The 16558-nt window shown below is 38.7% G+C and overlaps 1 protein-coding gene across 3 annotated transcripts; it reads right to left on the bottom strand.

The window, feature by feature from the left end:
- Positions 1-226: 226 nt before the first annotated feature.
- Positions 227-3810, bottom strand: LOC125524869. 3 transcript variants are annotated; one of them, XR_007290999.1, is made up of 5 exons: positions 3401-3810; positions 2878-2974; positions 2140-2473; positions 1243-1764; positions 227-1037 (listed from the first exon to the last, which is right to left on the bottom strand). XR_007290999.1 is itself a non-coding variant. In XM_048689902.1 (4 exons), the coding sequence occupies exons 1-3, from the start codon at positions 3637-3639 to the stop codon at positions 2382-2384; spliced, it is 441 nt and encodes a 146-aa protein (XP_048545859.1). In that variant the 5' UTR covers positions 3640-3810; the 3' UTR covers positions 227-1037; positions 1243-2381. The 3 variants fall into 3 exon arrangements, 1 of the variants encoding a protein (XP_048545859.1); XR_007291000.1 differs by having other exon boundaries at positions 2140-2468; XM_048689902.1 differs by having other exon boundaries at positions 1243-2473; positions 2865-2974.
- Between the last annotated feature and the right edge of the window lie 12748 nt (positions 3811-16558).

The following is a 16558-nucleotide window of genomic DNA, read 5'->3' as shown; positions in this document are numbered from 1 at the left end:
ATCTCTGACCTCCCTCCTCTTTCACGTCTCTGTTCATACTTGTAAGAGTGCACGTGCAACGCACGTCTCCACCAATACACACATAAAATTCGTTTGAGTATAAAGTTTAAATTTGTATTCTATAAATTCTGAACAACAGAACAAGGCATGACAAAGATTAAATCGATGCACAACAATATGCATTTTTAACATCAACTCGTAAATAATTCAGGAACATAATATCAGATGAACATAAATATAGTGAGTAATCATGCATGCAGGCCATGTCTCAAATGATTTATACAATAAATCAAACATAAGGGACCTTACAAATTTTATGATAAAAGAACCAAGAGTAGACACTGAAGTGTTGCAATGCAATCTAAGGAAAACCCGATACATCTTGTCTAGCAGGTCTGGTTCTTGATTAAGCGGTGGCTGTTCGACACAATCCACATAAACTACAACCCTACTGTTACGCACCTGCACCCACCTACTTAAAAATATTGGTACATAATATGACATGTCTGCCTGCCAGTGATGATGAGAAAATGTATGCCAAGAATTAACAAATGCCGTGAATATGCTTTTTCCCAAACACAAGTGCTACCACGCATACCTATGTTATATTATAAAGGTCCATATTCAAGAAATAAAAATAAAAAACAAACACTAAACTGAGAGAGACGGACCAAGAAACCACACAATGGTGACAAAGAAACAGCAGTGATGCAGGGTGTGCGAAATAAAATATCATCTCATGCCGCAGGGCGCAACAGCGCATGCAGGTGCTGTCACTTCAATGAACAAGCCCATGGACCGCAATACCTTTTCAAGCCTATTCCTGCCATGCCTCTCTCCTCCTGTCGCTATCTGTCTCCTAAAGAAAGCCTGCTAATCGCCTGGTTACTGTACAAGCGTCTGCACTGCAGAATTCTCTAGCACGAATCTTGAACACTGCGGACCGACGGGATAACCGGGTGTCGTGGCACCCGGGTGTCGTCACACCTTTTCGTTTTCATGTTCAACATTGCTTCTTTGACTGTACTATTGATAATCTGGTTCAACACAAGCAGTGGCACAACTTCAGAAGTCAAATTTCAAGAATCTTTATTCAAGAGGTCAAATGAATTAAAAATATCATGAGTAACAAACATTCATCCTGGTGCTATTGTTATAAATAAATGTGCATTTATAGAAAATACGTGAATGAGAGGTATCTTTTTTCAATAATTTCTTGTTAGGACAGAAAACTATTAGTACCTTTGCTCAATCCCACAAGTAGTAGAAAGGATCACTGCTTATTGTGAACGTGAACTCCTGACCAGTTTTCAACGAGGCAAATCTTGAATACTAATTTCTGGGCCCTGAATGTGTTAAATCTAGCTTATATTAGAGCAGATAAGCTGGAATATGGTGAAAGAAGGGTCGGCATAAAAAGGTTTGATTACACTATTTATTGATAGAGCAAAATCATGTGCTTGCATGCGCATGCCAGACTTATAATTGACTCGTCCATAAGAGTCTACAAGCATGGTCTCAACTCTTTCACCAATTCAATAATTTTCTGGTGCGATGCATGGTCTCCATGTGACATATTAGCCGAGCCACATTGATGTCATCCTCAGCAAAATCCTAGATAATCTCCCTTGTGTTAGTTGAGGGACCAACTGTGCACATAATCCTCATTTTGTGCCTAACATTTGGTTTAGACCACCACATACACATTGGCTGATGTACTGTTATTTGATGAATATCCATAAGATGCTGGTAGTCCTCGTTTTCCTGTCAAGAAGTTTTCTTACAATTAATTTCAATGCATCAATTTATAAGGTTCCTTACCCACAGAACAATGCATTATATTCAACTTAGCGTTCAGCAATTAGTAGAGACATATGACATGATCATTTTGCACTTTACAGTACTAAGAAGACGACATGAGATAATACCAAATGCATTTGATTAAACCACAGTTCACTTGAAGAACAAGATCACAACCAACTAAGTTGATTATATTTCAAGCAAGTGCGCGGATCACAAAAACAGCAGCAGGTGTTCAATTCAAACATATATGCAGACATACAATAAGTATACAACTACAAAAATTAGGCTCCTGGTAAGCTGAGATGGCAATACATGTAAGAACTATACCAAACTAACCTGAGTATTGTTCAAAAACAATTGATATGTGCTCTCACCATAGAGCACAGATCATAACTTATAATTCAGAGATACGTGTGTGTTCTTACTGGGCACCTCGCTGCTATCTTCAGAAAAGAGGAATTGCCTTGAGATTGTGGAAGCCGTCGCCAGTCCAGATGGAGATCTTGCTCAGTGTGTAGCTCTCATCCAACTTGAAATCCATGTAGAGAGTAACAAGCTCGCCCCAACAATAATTCAGATCAGAAAAAGGATCCCACACATAGAAGATTAGATATGTGTTTCAAATGGATGCCCTCATCTAGCTGGTTCTTGTCATTCGACTTCGCCTGCGCTGCACATATACAGATACAGGTGGCACGAGGAAATCAAGATCGATTTTAAGTATAAAAGCATGCCCAGATTCAACCAAACTAATCAATGGACGATATATAATCACAGGTAAAAGCGCGCTATGAGAAACAAGCACTGTATATAATAACCCGCAAACATTTTTCACTTTCTCTCTCTCGCTCGCTACTCCATGGAACAAGAACAAATACTATTCGATACTTCTTGCATGTAGAAACTGCTCTAGTTTATTGAAGACTCGATGCACAATAGTTACACATGATTAGGCTTCTAATTAACTACTCTAGTAACTATTTGGTTTATCGAGGACTCAATGAAAGGAAGCACGCATCATCCAAACAAAATTGAGCGGAAGGCAGCGGAAGATCGCTTACTCGTCGTGGTTACCTGCAGCAGTACATTCTTCTGAAACTGGATGTTGACCATGTGTGGCTGCACACTGTCTGACCTGAGAAATATAAATCCGCCAACGATGAGGGTGCCCCTGCAGTTTGTAAGATCAACGATGATCTAAGAAGAAAAGCTATACCATGTGTTGGGGTGGAATGAGATAATGACAGGGTCAACCAATCCAACATTTATCTGTTTCAAGAAGAAAAGGGTAAACCATTTTCAATATGCCACTGAAGTTTGTCTACATTACATTTAGATTGATGTGAATATGAAGTCACAACAGATTGGACAGTTTGTCTATAACCTCTTCTTCCGAAATTTGTGAATCGAAAAGAAAAAAAAATCTGAATCAGCCTAGAAAAGCAAGGAACCACGCCTGCAAAATTGATTCCTATGCAGAAACGAAAATCCTAGAACTTGACATGGCCAGCATATGATTCACCGCAGCTCGATGGCTATAGCACACGACCGCAGGTATGGGCGCACGCATGAGGGAGAGCAGAGCACAGGGGCTTACCTAGGCCGGAGTCGAAGAAGCGTCTGGCCACCGGAGGCGCAGGAGGAGACATGGAGGGCAGAACAGCAACCGCGCCGGTACCCGCCTCCATCGGGCCGCTGACCGTGATCCGCGCTGCCCGAGGTGGAGCGGCCATGGACGCTGCGGATCCGCCGCCATGGTTGCTCTGCCCAGCCTAGAGAAGAAGGGTCAGGGAACCCGAGGTGGAGCGGCTGCGGACGCTGCAGATCCATCGCCATGGTTGCTGCGCCCAGCGAGAGAAGGGTCGGGAGGCACTGATTTTTCCTTTCTGACTGGCGGCGAGGCACCGAGTCGGATGGAATTGATCCACGTATCGCAGGCGGGGCCGTGCGGATTAGGGGACGCGGAGCGCGAGGGCTGTTCGCAGACCACGGCGTCTGCCAGGCAGAACAATTGATCTCAGACGTCAATCGGATTGTTACCCCATTGATGTAATATGAGTAGTAGGATGCGTTTAAGTTGAATTAATCTGAGGGTTCTGATTACTCCATGTACAGTTTACTGTGTGGTTTTAGGGGAGTTTATGTTTACTTTTTTAATAATAGTATAGATTAATAGTAGTATAGATATAGATTCTCATGGAAAAGAGATACACGATTTCTCTCAATTTGGAGCAACAAAGTTGGTAATGGATCCCTCTCTCAATGTCTCACGTCTCCCTCTCCCAAACCCTCATCTCTCTCTTCCTATCCACATGGAAACATATCTATGTCTCTCCCAATTGCAACAAGTTAGGGCATGGATCTTCTGTCTCTCCGAATTGCAACAAGGCAGTTAGGGTGTGGATCTTCTACGATCCTCTCCACATGGAAACAGATCGTGTCTCTCCCAAATTGCTGCAAGGAAGTTATGACATGCTTCTCTAATTTATGGCATGGACCTTCTGCGCTCCCGTCTACATGGAAACAGATCATGTCTGTCCCAAATTACAGAAACCAAGTTATGGCATGGATCTCCTGCGCTCGTGCAACTTATTACAATTTTTTCCCTCATCTAGATCAGGTTCGTCTTCTCAGTCCGCACACTGATTTTTTTTTAAATTCTTTTTGTCGGTTTGGATCTAATTCTTTTCATCGTGTCCTTTAATAGTGCAGTCTAGGGATTCAATTTTCTTTATCGTGCATCTACTTGAAGCAGATGATAGCGATGGCAAAATTAAATCAGTTTTCTCTATCCCTCCAAAAACAGGAAATAGATCTTTCTTCGACGTACAGAAAGAAACATGTACCATATATGTAGAAAAAGATACGTCCAAGTACAATGTCAATCCTTCCTGTACGGGTGGACCTCTATTTTCTCTACTAATTAAGCCTAACTTGGTCATTGACTCTCTCTGTGATTTGGCTTCCCAATCATAGTTTTCTTAATCCCTCAACCAAGGGAGGTAGGGTGGGGGATATGGAGAAGGACGGAGCTCCTGCTGTTGGTGGATGTTTGCCATGTTGTGCCATGGAGAGAAGGTAATCTTGAAGAACAATTATCTCACCAAGAAATCGACCATCCACGTTCCTTGCTGGCAGCATGACAAGACCTTGCCACGGTTGATGACTTCAACAAGGACGATTTTGATCATGGGCTAAGTAAAGCCCTCGGCGCAATAGAAGGGTAAGCATGAACACTATGATATGTCCAAAACAAATAAAAGAATCATGTTATGTTAGATATATAACATTATGATCGAGTGTTCCTGAATTGTAGTATTAATTTTTCTAAGAGCTTCTAGGCCACGACGGCATATGGGTCCAAGGAGTAGATGCATTGGCTGCAGTTTGAAGCCAATGGCTGCCAATTTTCTAAATGTCACCATCTCTGTTTTGTTTTATCTTATAAGTTGGAAATTTGATAACATGTGTTTGATGTTTTTCCTTCAAATCAAACTAATTGTAAGTCCTTCTAGGGCTGATGTTACCCAACATTACTATCTTCCAGAATTTAGGTCCGATGGGGTCTTCCCTTTTCACATGTGTGCATTCAGCTAAATTGCCATCTAATTGCTACCATCAATCACAAATGGAAGTGCAGTCTGAAAGTTATGGTACTTGATTTCACAACAAAATAAAAACCATATGATGCTCCAACATAGTATCTTCTAATTTCTAAGTTCGACTTAGAACGATGCACTTCGAAATTTACATTTATGCTATGCACGCATGCAGGTACACTGGAGCATAACTCTATCATCTACCTATGGAGGAATATCCAACATGGATGCTCTTAAGAGTACCCCTATGTATCCTTTTAATTTTTGTAACATGCACTCACTACTGCCTGCTTTTATGCACTTGATATGATGTTTTGACATGTATACTTAAATTTGTTATTTGTTCAAATTTTCCTCACACTTTGCTCAAGTAAAACATGTGCATGTTCAGTTTGTCTTCTTAATTTCTTGACCAATTTGTCAATGAGGCTAAATACCTACGGTTATTTTATGCCTATTGTCCTTTGAGATTGTTAAAATAACTTCCCCGAGATATGTGAACTGATGCTCCTGCTACTTTCGGACATTATATTATTCAGACTTCTATAAATATGTTCCCAACTGCGTAATTGCTTAGCTTATGGATTTTATTTCTTCCAACTTTATAAATTCACAAAGGATTAAAACAAGTCTGCTGAGTTGTTGGATTAAGTACATGTACGTCAAAACTTATGGTTCGAAACTTATGGCTTTTCAAGACTATTTGTCCCTCTTTTGCTCCTCTAATATATATTGTCCCTTTATGTTGGATAACCATTCACTTCTGTGCTAATTTTCTCGAGACAGTGAAGATTTTTTTACTACTCATGTATAGATATAAATTTTAATGGTCTTCACAATTCTATCAGTCAATAGAGACTTGAAGAAAATCCGGTCGATATAATATATACATTTTTCCTCACATATGTTACAAAGAGTATTTTAAGTATATTTACATACTCTTTTTTATTTCTATGCATGGACAATATATATTAGGCACAGGACATGCTCACTACTGGAATTCCCAATTTTGATGAGTGCCAAATGCACTCGGCAAAGGCCAAAAAAGAACACGGCAGCACTAAGAAAACACGACTATGCTGCATGCCTGCCAGCAATGTTTATTTTGCTGTGTTCTTTTCCACATGCACTTACTAGACAACTGCAAAAAACTTTGCCAAGTGCAGAACACAGTAACTCGGCAAACAAATGATAGAGACTGAGTGACGAGACATGGCGCATCTGGGTAGCTCTACTATGACCAAGTTTAACATAGTTTTGTCGTTTTCTGCACTCGGCAAACCTATGATCCAGAAGAGCTACCCAGATGCGCCATGTGTCGTGTTTAGGCAAAGGGGTCTTAGAGACGAGACATCTAGCCAAACAGTGATTCTGAATGTCCATGTTGGTCGATTGCTCACTTCATGCTAATATTTGATGTGTTTTCTGCATTAAAAACCCCCAGGCAGGTTGTTTTGAAAATCTGCGCCTGTTTCTATAGCATTTCGAGGATGAGCACATGGTCTATATTGTGCTGAAGGAAGCCTATGAACAAGCATCCTTAGGAATGAGATGGAGAAGATGGTTTCCAAGAAAGGGAAAAGCTAGGAAGTAAAACACGATTACTTTAGGATGATGTGAAAGCAGATTTTCTTTCAACAGTAGGTGGATTCTTAAGATAATGACAGGTTAACAGCGCAAGAGCTATGATAAGTCCTAACATGGTTGCTGGAAGATATATTTGTACAATAACAGGCATGCACATGCAGCTGTAGATAATATGAAATTAAAAAGAGTTTATATGAGATATTTAATTTCTGTGGCTGAATGAAAATTGCTGAACAAATTTCTGTAAGGTAGCAGCCCAATAGATTGTACAAATATGGATGCATGCATGTGATGATAGACACTATCATGTTAGATCTCGAATTAAGTGTATGTTACGCGTTATGTTTTGATTAGTTCTGAAGTGTCCAGTTTAACATATTATGTCTCAGACATTTGGAGAGGTATCAGATAGAAGAGTGTGTCCTTAATTCTGGGTTACCATCATGGTATGTAAGTTGAGCGAAAAAAATTATGGCCTTAATTCTGGGCAATCCTCAAGATACGTAAGGTGAGTCATATTAATAGATACTGTTTAAATAGATACTGTTGTCAAGACCCTCAATAGCATCTTTCAGACGAGTGCCACTTTGTATGGGATAAGAGATGCTTGCTCCATGTATATAATAACTTGGAACTCCTGTTTAGAGCATGTACTGAATGATTGGTTCATCCATCTAAATGATTTTGCAAAAAAAGGCATGTTTGTTTGGCCGAATTTCAATTCTTAAATGCATCATCCTATGTTTCGACAAAGATTTTTGCGGGTTGTAGGACAAAATGGGACATCCAACACATGTTTCTATACATATCCAACGGTATCCTCAATAAGTATCTGGGACTATCTACAATCCACTATTTCCCACCATTTAAAGACTGAACGCTATGTCATTCCTACTTATGCTCTTTTATGGTTGATCATGCTCTCTATAGATCATGCAAATATAAAAGGCCCTATTCTTCTTTATCGATAGTGTATTACGGATTTAAGGATTATTTGTATCATTTTACTGAATAAAAATACAAAGTGAGAGAATGTTTATTTCATCATGTAAATTTCTTTTACAACTAAAGAATTTAGAAATTTGAGTGATTGGTACAAGATACAGCGGAAAATCCCTTCTCTCTATTAAAACTGCATTATTCAAGATAAAAACAGACAATAACATTGATCTAAAAAAATGTTATGTATTTAAGAATATTGTGGGATCTTCCATGGTGAAAAGAACAATGTGGAGTCTATTTTCCAACAGAATATTGTGCAATCTCATTGAATTATATCAAATGTATATTTTGATTTTGTGAGAAAGTTTGCTTGACTTGAACCTTCTCAGACCACCCGCTAGACATACCAATTTGAAATTATTATTGTTTAGTATTAAAGATAAATCCAATCAAAAAATTATAAGTAAAAAATTATATAGCCAGTATTATATTGTTAATAATTATGTTTAAAATTTATGTAATGATTATACTTCTAATTAATGTGACTTTTTCATATCATTAATTTTTTAATTAATAAATAGGCGTAGTTTTAATTTTAGTTTGTCCATACGTTTTTAGTTATTTTATAGGAGACAAGCCATAGCACAAAAATAAACTACAATCTCAAATCATACAAAGTTGTATTGCATGCTAGCCCGTGCGAATGCACGGGTTCGCGACTAGTATATATAATTTTTGGCCTCGCGAAGGAGAAAGCATCGCTCAAGCGTTGGGGAGGCTTAAGTCAATGTTATATTCATGCCCCAATCATGAGCTCTCAAGAGAAATTATTATTGAAATTTTTTTATGCTCGGCTTTCTCTCGATAATCGCTCCATGCTCGACACTTCTTGTACTGGTTCTTTTATGATGAAGACTATTGAATTCAAATGGGATTTATTGGAAAGAATTAAATGCAACTCCGAAGATTGGGATCTCGAGAAGGTAAGGAGTCAGGTATAACCCCAAGGTTTGATTGTGTTAAATCTTTTATGGATACCGATACCTTTCGTGAATTTAGCACTAAATATGGACTTGACTCTGAGATAGTAGCTTCTTTCTGTGAATCCTTTGCTAATCATGTTGATCTCCCTAAGGAGAAGTGGTTTAAATATAATCCTCCCATTGAAGTAAAAGTAGTTACACCTAATTAAAGTTGAAGAAAAGACTATTACTTATAATGATTCTGTTGTTCCTACTGCTTATATTGAGAAACCACCTTTCCCTGTTAGAATAAACGATCATGCTAAAGCTTCAACTATTGTTCGGAGGAGTAATACTAGAACACCTACACCCTCTGAGCAAATTAAAGTTGAACCAAGTATTGCTATGGTTAAGGATCTCTTGGCCGATAATATTGATGGGCATGTTATTTACTTCTGTGATGAAGTTGCTAGAATTGCTAGACCCGATACTAAAAATAAACATAGACCTGTTGTAGGCATGCCTGTTATTTCTGTTAAAATAGGAGATCATTGCTATTATGGCTTGTGTGATATGGGTGCTAGTGCAAGTGCAATACCTTATTCCTTATATAAACAAATTATGCATGATATTGCTCCCGCTGAGATAGAGGAAATTGATGTTACAATTAAGCTTGCCAATAGAGACACTATTTCACCAGTTGTGATTGTTAGAGATGTTGAAGTCTTGTGTGGGAAAGTTAAATATCCTGCTGATTTTCTTGTTCTTGGTTCCCCACAAGATGACTTTTGTCCCATTATATTTGGTAGACCCTTCTTGAATACTGTTAATGCTAATATAGACTGCAAAAAGGATGTTGTTGCTTTTGGTTTGGGGGATATGTCTCATGAGTTTAATTTTGCTAAATTTCGTAGACAACCCCATGATAAAGAATTGCCTAGTAAATATGAACTTATTGGTCTTACTTCTATTGTCGTGCCTTGGCGGAACCAATCTAGGGCTCCGGTGGAGTTGTTCTGCCAGAGAAACTTCCCTCTGGGAGGGGGAAATCATCACCATCGATCCTCTCATTGGGAGGGGGTCAATCTCCATCAACATCTTCACCAGCACCATCTCATCTCAAACCCTAGTTCATCTGTTGTATCCAATATTTGTCTCAAACCCTTAGATTGGTACCTGTGGGGTGCTAGTAGTGTTGATTACTCCTTGTAGTTTATGCTAGTTGGTTTATTTGGTGGAAGATCATATGTTCAAATCCTTTATGCATATTAATACCCCTCTAATTATGAACATGAATATGATTTGTGAGTAGTTACGTTTGTTCCTGAGGACATGGGAGAAGTCTTGCTATAAGTAGTCATGTGAATTTGGTATTCGTTCGATAGTTTGATGAGATGTATGGTGTCTTTCCTCTAGTGGTGCATTGTGAACGTCGACTACATGACACTTCACCATTTTTTGGGCCTAGAGGAAGGCATTGGGGAGTAATAAGTAGATGATGGGTTGCTAGAGTTAAAGAAGACCCTAGTTTATGAGTTGCTTCGTAAGGGGCTGATTTGGATCCATATGTTTCATGCTATAGTTAGGTTTGCCTTAATACTTCTTTTGTAGTTGCAGATGCTTGCAAGAAGGGTTAATCATAAGTGGGATGCTTGTCTATGGAAGGATAGTACCCAAGCACCGGTCCACCCACATATCAAATTATCAAAGTACCGAACGTGAATCGTACGAAAGTGATGAAAACTAGCTTGACGATAATTCCCATGTGTCCTCGGGAGCGTTTTCCTTTATATAAGAGTTTGTCCAGGCTTGTCCTTGGCTACAAAAATGATTGGGCCATTTTTCTGCACCTTATTTACTTTTATTACTTGTTACTTGTTACCCGTTACAAATTACCTTATCACAAAACTATCTGTTACCAATAATTTCAGTGCTTGCAGAGAATACCTTACTGAAAACTGCTTATCATTTCCTTCTCCTCCTTGTTGGGTTTGACACTCTTACTTATCGAAAGGACTACGATAGATCCCCTATACTTGTGGGTCATCAATACTCTTTTCTGGCGCCGTTGCCGGGGAGCTAAGCGCCTTTGGTAGGTGGAATTTGGCAAGGAAAATTTTATATAGTGTGCTGAAATTTACTATCACTTGTTACTATGGAACATAATCCTTTGAGGGCTTGTTCGGGGTATCTTCACCCTGAACAGTAGAGCAAAGAGTTGTGATACGTCTCCAACGTATTTATAATTTTTGATTGCTCCATGCTATATTATCTACTGTTTTGGGCAATATTGGGCTTTAATATCCACTTTTATATTATTTTTGGGACTAACCTATTAACCGGAGGCCCAGCCCAGATTTGCTGTTTTATGCCTATTTTAGTGTTTTGAAGAAAAGGAATATCAGACGGAGTCTAAACGGAACGGAATCAACTGGAGAAGTTATTTTTGGAAGGAAACACACCTGATGGACTTGGACCTCACGTCAGAAGATACGGGAGCTACCCACGAGGGTGGGGGGCGCACCCACCCCCCTAGGGCGCGCCCCCTGCCTCGTGGGCCCCTCGTGGCTCCCCTAACATGTTTCTTCTGCCTATATAACTCCATATACCCTAAAACTTCCAAAATGGAGATTAGATCGGGAGTTCCGCCGCCAAAAGCCTCCGTAGCCACCAAAAGTCAATCAGGACCCTATTCCGGCACCCTGCCGGAGGGGGGAACCCTCACCGGTGGCCATCTTCATCATCCTGGCGCTCTCCATGACGAGGGAGTAGTTCTCCCTCGAGGCCGAGGGTATGTACCAGTAGCTATGTGTTTGATCTCTCTCTCTCTCTCTCGTGTTCTTGATTTGGCACGATCTTGATGTATCGCGAGATTTGCCATTATAGTTGGATCTTATGTTTATCCTCCCCCTCTTCTCTCTTGTAATGAATTGAGTTTCCTCTTTGAAGTAATCTTATCGGATTGAGTCTTTAAAGATTTGAGAACACTTGATGTATGTCTTGCCGTGTGTATCTGTGGTGACAATGGGATACCACGTGATTCACTTGATGTATGTTTTGGTGATCAACTTGCGGGTTCCGCCCATGAACCTATGCATAGGGGTTGGCACATGTTTTCGTCGTGATTCTCCGGTAGAACTTTGGGGCACTCTTTGAGGTCCTTTGTGTTAGTTGAATAGATGAATCTGAGATTGTGTGATGCATATCGTATAATCATACCCACGGATACTTGAGGTGACATTGGAGTATCTAGGTGACATTAGGGTTTTGGTTGATTTGTGTCTTAAGGTGTTATTCTAGTACGCACTCTAGGGTTGTTCGTGACACTTATAGGAATAGCCCATTGGATTGATTGGAAAGAATAACTTTGAGGTGGTTTCGTACCCTACCATAATCTCTTCGTTCATTCTCCGCTATTAGTGACTTTGGAGTGACTCTTTGTTGCATGTTGAGGGATAGTTATGTGATCCAATTATGTTAGTATTGTTGAGGGAACTTACACTAGCGAAAGTATGAACCCTAGGTCTTGTTTCTTATCATTGCAATACCGTTTACGCTCACTTTTATCACTTGCTACCTTGCTGTTTTTATTATTTCAGATTACAAATACTATTATCTACCATCCATATACCACTTGTATCACCATCTCTTCGCCGAACTAGTGCACCTATACAATCTACCATTGTATTGGGTGTGTTGGGGACACAAGAGACTCTTTGTTATTTGGTTGCAGGGTTGCTAGAGTGAGACCATCTTCATCCTACGCCTCCTACGGATTGATAAACCTTAGGTCATCCACTTGAGGGAAATTTGCTACTGTCCTACAAACATCTGCACTTGGAGGCCCAACAACGTCTACAAGAAGAAGGTTGTGTAGTAGACATCAAGCTCTTTTTTGGCGCCGTTGTCGGGGAGGTTAGCGCTTGAAGGTATATCTTTAGATCTTGTAATCGAGTCTTTTAGTTTCTTGTTTTATCACTAGTTTAGCTTATAAAAGAAAATTATAAAAAGATGGAATTGAGTTTGTCTCATACGCTTCACCTTTTTAATATCTTTCGTGAGTATGATGGAAAGGATAATTGTGCTCAAGTGCTAGAAGAAGAAATATATAAAATGTTTGGCACTAAATATTTGAATGATGAGCATGATTGCAATGTTGTTAGTACTAATTACTTGAATATCTATGATGCTAATGATATGCAAAGCCACAAGCTTGGGGAAGCTATGTTTGATGAAGATGATATTTTTTGTCCCCCAAGTTTTGATGAGAAAATTTACAATGATGAAAGCATGTCTCCTATCTATGATGATTATTGTGATGACACGTGTGCTTTAAAGAATAATGATAACAATGAAACTTGTCATCTTGATTTCAATTTTCAATCCCATGATAGTTATTTCGTTGAGTTTGCTCCCACTACTATTCAAGAGAAGAATTTTGCTTATGTGGAGAGTATTAAAATTTCTATGCTTATGCATCATGAAAATAATACTTTAGTTGCTGGTTATATTGTTGAATTCATTCATGATGCTACTGAAAATTATTATGAGGGAGGAATATATGCTTGTAGGAATTGCAATAATACCAAGTTTCCTCTCTATGTGCTTAAAATCTTGAAGCTATGCTTGTTTTTCCCTCCTATGCAAGTTGATTCTTGTTCCCACAAGTTGTTTGCTCACAAAATCCCTATGCATAGGAAGTGGGTTAGACTTAAATGTACTAGTCATATTCTTCATGGTGCTCTCTTTATGTTACAATTCTTATCTTTTATGTGAGCATCGTTGAAATCATCATGCCTAGCTAGGGGCGTTAAACGATAGCGCTTGTTGGGAGGCAACCCAATTCTATTCTTGTTCCTTGATTTTTGTTCCTCTTTAGTAATAAATAATTCATCTAGCCTCTGTTTAGATGTGGTTTTATGCTTTTAATTAGTGTTTATGCCAAGTAGAACCTTTGGGAAGACTTGAGGAAAGTCTTGTTGATCATGCTGTAAAAAACAGAAACTTTAGTGCTCACGAGAATTGCTGCCATTTTTATTTGGTGAGTGATATTTAGTTAATTCTTTTTGGATATGATTCATATATAAATTCCTCAGGTCCAGCAATTTATTTTAGAATTTTATGAGTTCCAGAAGTATACGTTTCATCCAGATTACTACAGACTGTTCTGTTTTTGACAGATTCTGTTTTTCATGTGTTGTTTGCTTATTTTGATGAATCTATGGCTAGTAAAATAGTTTATAAACCATAGATAAGTTGGAATACAGTAGGTTTAACATCAATATAAATAAAGAATGAGTTCATTACAGTACCTTGAAGTGGTGATTTATTTTCTTATACTAACGGAGCTTACGAGTTTTCTATTAAGTTTTGTGTTGTGAAGTTTTCAAGTTTTGGGTAAGGATTCGATGGACTATGGAATAAGGAGTGGAAAGAGCCTAAGATTGGGGATGCCCAAGGCACCCCAAGGTAATATTCAAGGATAACCAAGCGTCTAGGCTTGGGGATGCCCGGGTGGTATCCCCTCTTTCGTCTTCATTCATCGGTAACTTTACTTGGAGCTATATTTTTATTCGCCACATGATATGTGTTTTGCTTGGAGCGTCAATTTATTTTGTTAGGATTTGCTTGTTGTTATTTAGAACAATGTTTTGCATCTGTTATTTCAATAAAAGTGGCATTGATAGCCTTTACTCTGCCTATGTTACAAGTATACATGTTGCTGTTCGAAAACAGAAAGTTTACCGCTGTTGCAATAATTACCTAGAAAAGTCAGAATGTGATAAAATGTTGAAACCTTTTGAATATTAAGCTCTGATAAATTTAATACAGTGGGAATTTTCTTTCATAATTTGTGGAGCTAGGGAAGTATGGATGTTTCTTCATTCTTTACAAATTATCCTGTTTAGGCAGATTGCTGTTATGTTTGCATTGTTTGGATATGTTTGCTTCTTTAATGATTCTATTTGAGAATAGAGCTATTAAATACGCAGAGGCATTTAGTATGCAATGTTGATTAATAATTTTAGTGATTTGCTACAGTAGAGTATGATAAGGTTTTGGCAATGGTTCATACTAACTTATCTCACGAGTCCTTGTTGAGTTTTGTGTGGATGAAGCTTTTGAGATTTAGGGAGACCGTGATATGAGAGGAATTAAGGAGACACAAAATCTCAATCTTGGGGATGCCCAAGGCACCCCAAGATAATATTTCAAGAAGTCTCAAGCATCAAAGCTTGGGGATGCCCCGGTTGGCATCCCACCTTTCTTCTTCAACAACTATCGGTTAGTTTTGGTTGATCCTAAGTTTTTGCTTCTTCACATGATGTTTGCCATTCTTACAATGTCATTTTATTTTGCTTTGCTTGCTGTTTGAATAAAATACCAAGATCTGAAATTATTAAATGTTAGAGAGTCTTCACATAGTTGCATAATTATTCGACTACTCATTGATCTTCACTTATATCTCTCGGAGTAGTTTGTCATTTGCTCTAGTGCTTCACTTATATCTTTTAGAGCACGGTGGTAGATTTGTTTTATAGAAACAATTGAACTCTCATGCTTCACATATATTATTTTGAGAGCCTTAAATAGCATGGTAATTTGCTTAAATTCCTTATATGCTAGGTATTCAAGAATAATAAAATTCTCTTATGAGTGTGTTGAATACTAAGAGAAGTTTGATACTTGATGATTGTTTTGAGATATGAGGATGGTAATATTAGAGTCATGCTAGTTTTGTAGTTGTGAATTTGAGAAATACTTGTGTTGAAGTTTGTGATTCCCGTAGCATGCACGTATGGTGAATCGTTATGTGATGAAGTTGGAGCATGATTTATTTATTGATTGTCTTCCTTATGAGTGGCAGTCGGGGACGAGCAATGGTATTTTCCTACCAATCTATCCCCCTAGGAGCATGCGGTAATACTTTGCTTTCATAACTTCTAGATTTTTGCAATAAGTATATGAGTTCTTTATGACTATGTAGCGACCCGACCCGAATGGATCAAGTGCTCTGTGCTCAGGTGTCATCCCTGGATCAGTAATGCTGACACCACACAGTACATCGAAGGATTTATAGCAGAGTGGCAATCACACACTTATTACATCGTTGTCTCAAAGAGAACTTATTACAATAAATATGGCTTAAGGCCATCTAAAAATGATAACAGCGGAAGACTCGGAAGATAAATGGGTCCATCAACTCCAACGGCATCACTGAGTATAGAACCACGACCTAAAAGCACCTTACTCGTCGTCTGAAAAGTCTGCAACATGAGAAGTTGCAGCCCGAAAACGGGTCAGCACATGGAATATGCTGGCAATGTAACACATAGAGAGTAATGGAATGAAGCAGCTATACTATATGCATATATGGCTGGTGGAAAGCTCTATGGTTACAGTTTTGCGTAAAGCCAGTTTTTCCCTACTGCAAAGGAATAAATTTATTTAACTATCATGGTAGTTGTTAAACATCGAGAATGGTTGACAGCATTCCGATCCCAATTAAGTGAACAATTAAAACCCAACAACATTAATTATAAGTAACGTGATGAGATTCACATGATATTCAAGTACTAGATACTCAAGTTGTCCATAACCGGGGACACGGCTAATCATGATTAGTTTGTACACTCTGCAGAGGTTTGCGCACTTTTCCCCACA

Source organism: Triticum urartu, chromosome 7 (genome assembly GCF_003073215.2).
Source record: "Triticum urartu cultivar G1812 chromosome 7, Tu2.1, whole genome shotgun sequence".
In the NCBI taxonomy this organism is placed as follows: Eukaryota; Viridiplantae; Streptophyta; class Magnoliopsida; order Poales; family Poaceae; genus Triticum; species Triticum urartu.
This window is presented reverse-complemented; position numbering and strand designations above follow the sequence as displayed.

Bases quoted from the DNA above. Each gene is read 5' to 3' on its own strand.
- LOC125524869 (XM_048689902.1), bottom strand. From the start codon at position 3,639: ATGGCGATGGATCTGCAGCGTCCGCAGCCGCTCCACCTCGGGTTCCCT. The intron at 2,975-3,400 runs GTAAGCCCCTGT...TACAAACTGCAG, and splicing joins CTTCTTCGACTCCGGCCTAG to GGGCACCCTCATCGTTGGCG. The intron at 2,474-2,864 runs GTAAGCGATCTT...GTATATGTGCAG, and splicing joins GCTGCAGGTAACCACGACGA to CGCAGGCGAAGTCGAATGAC.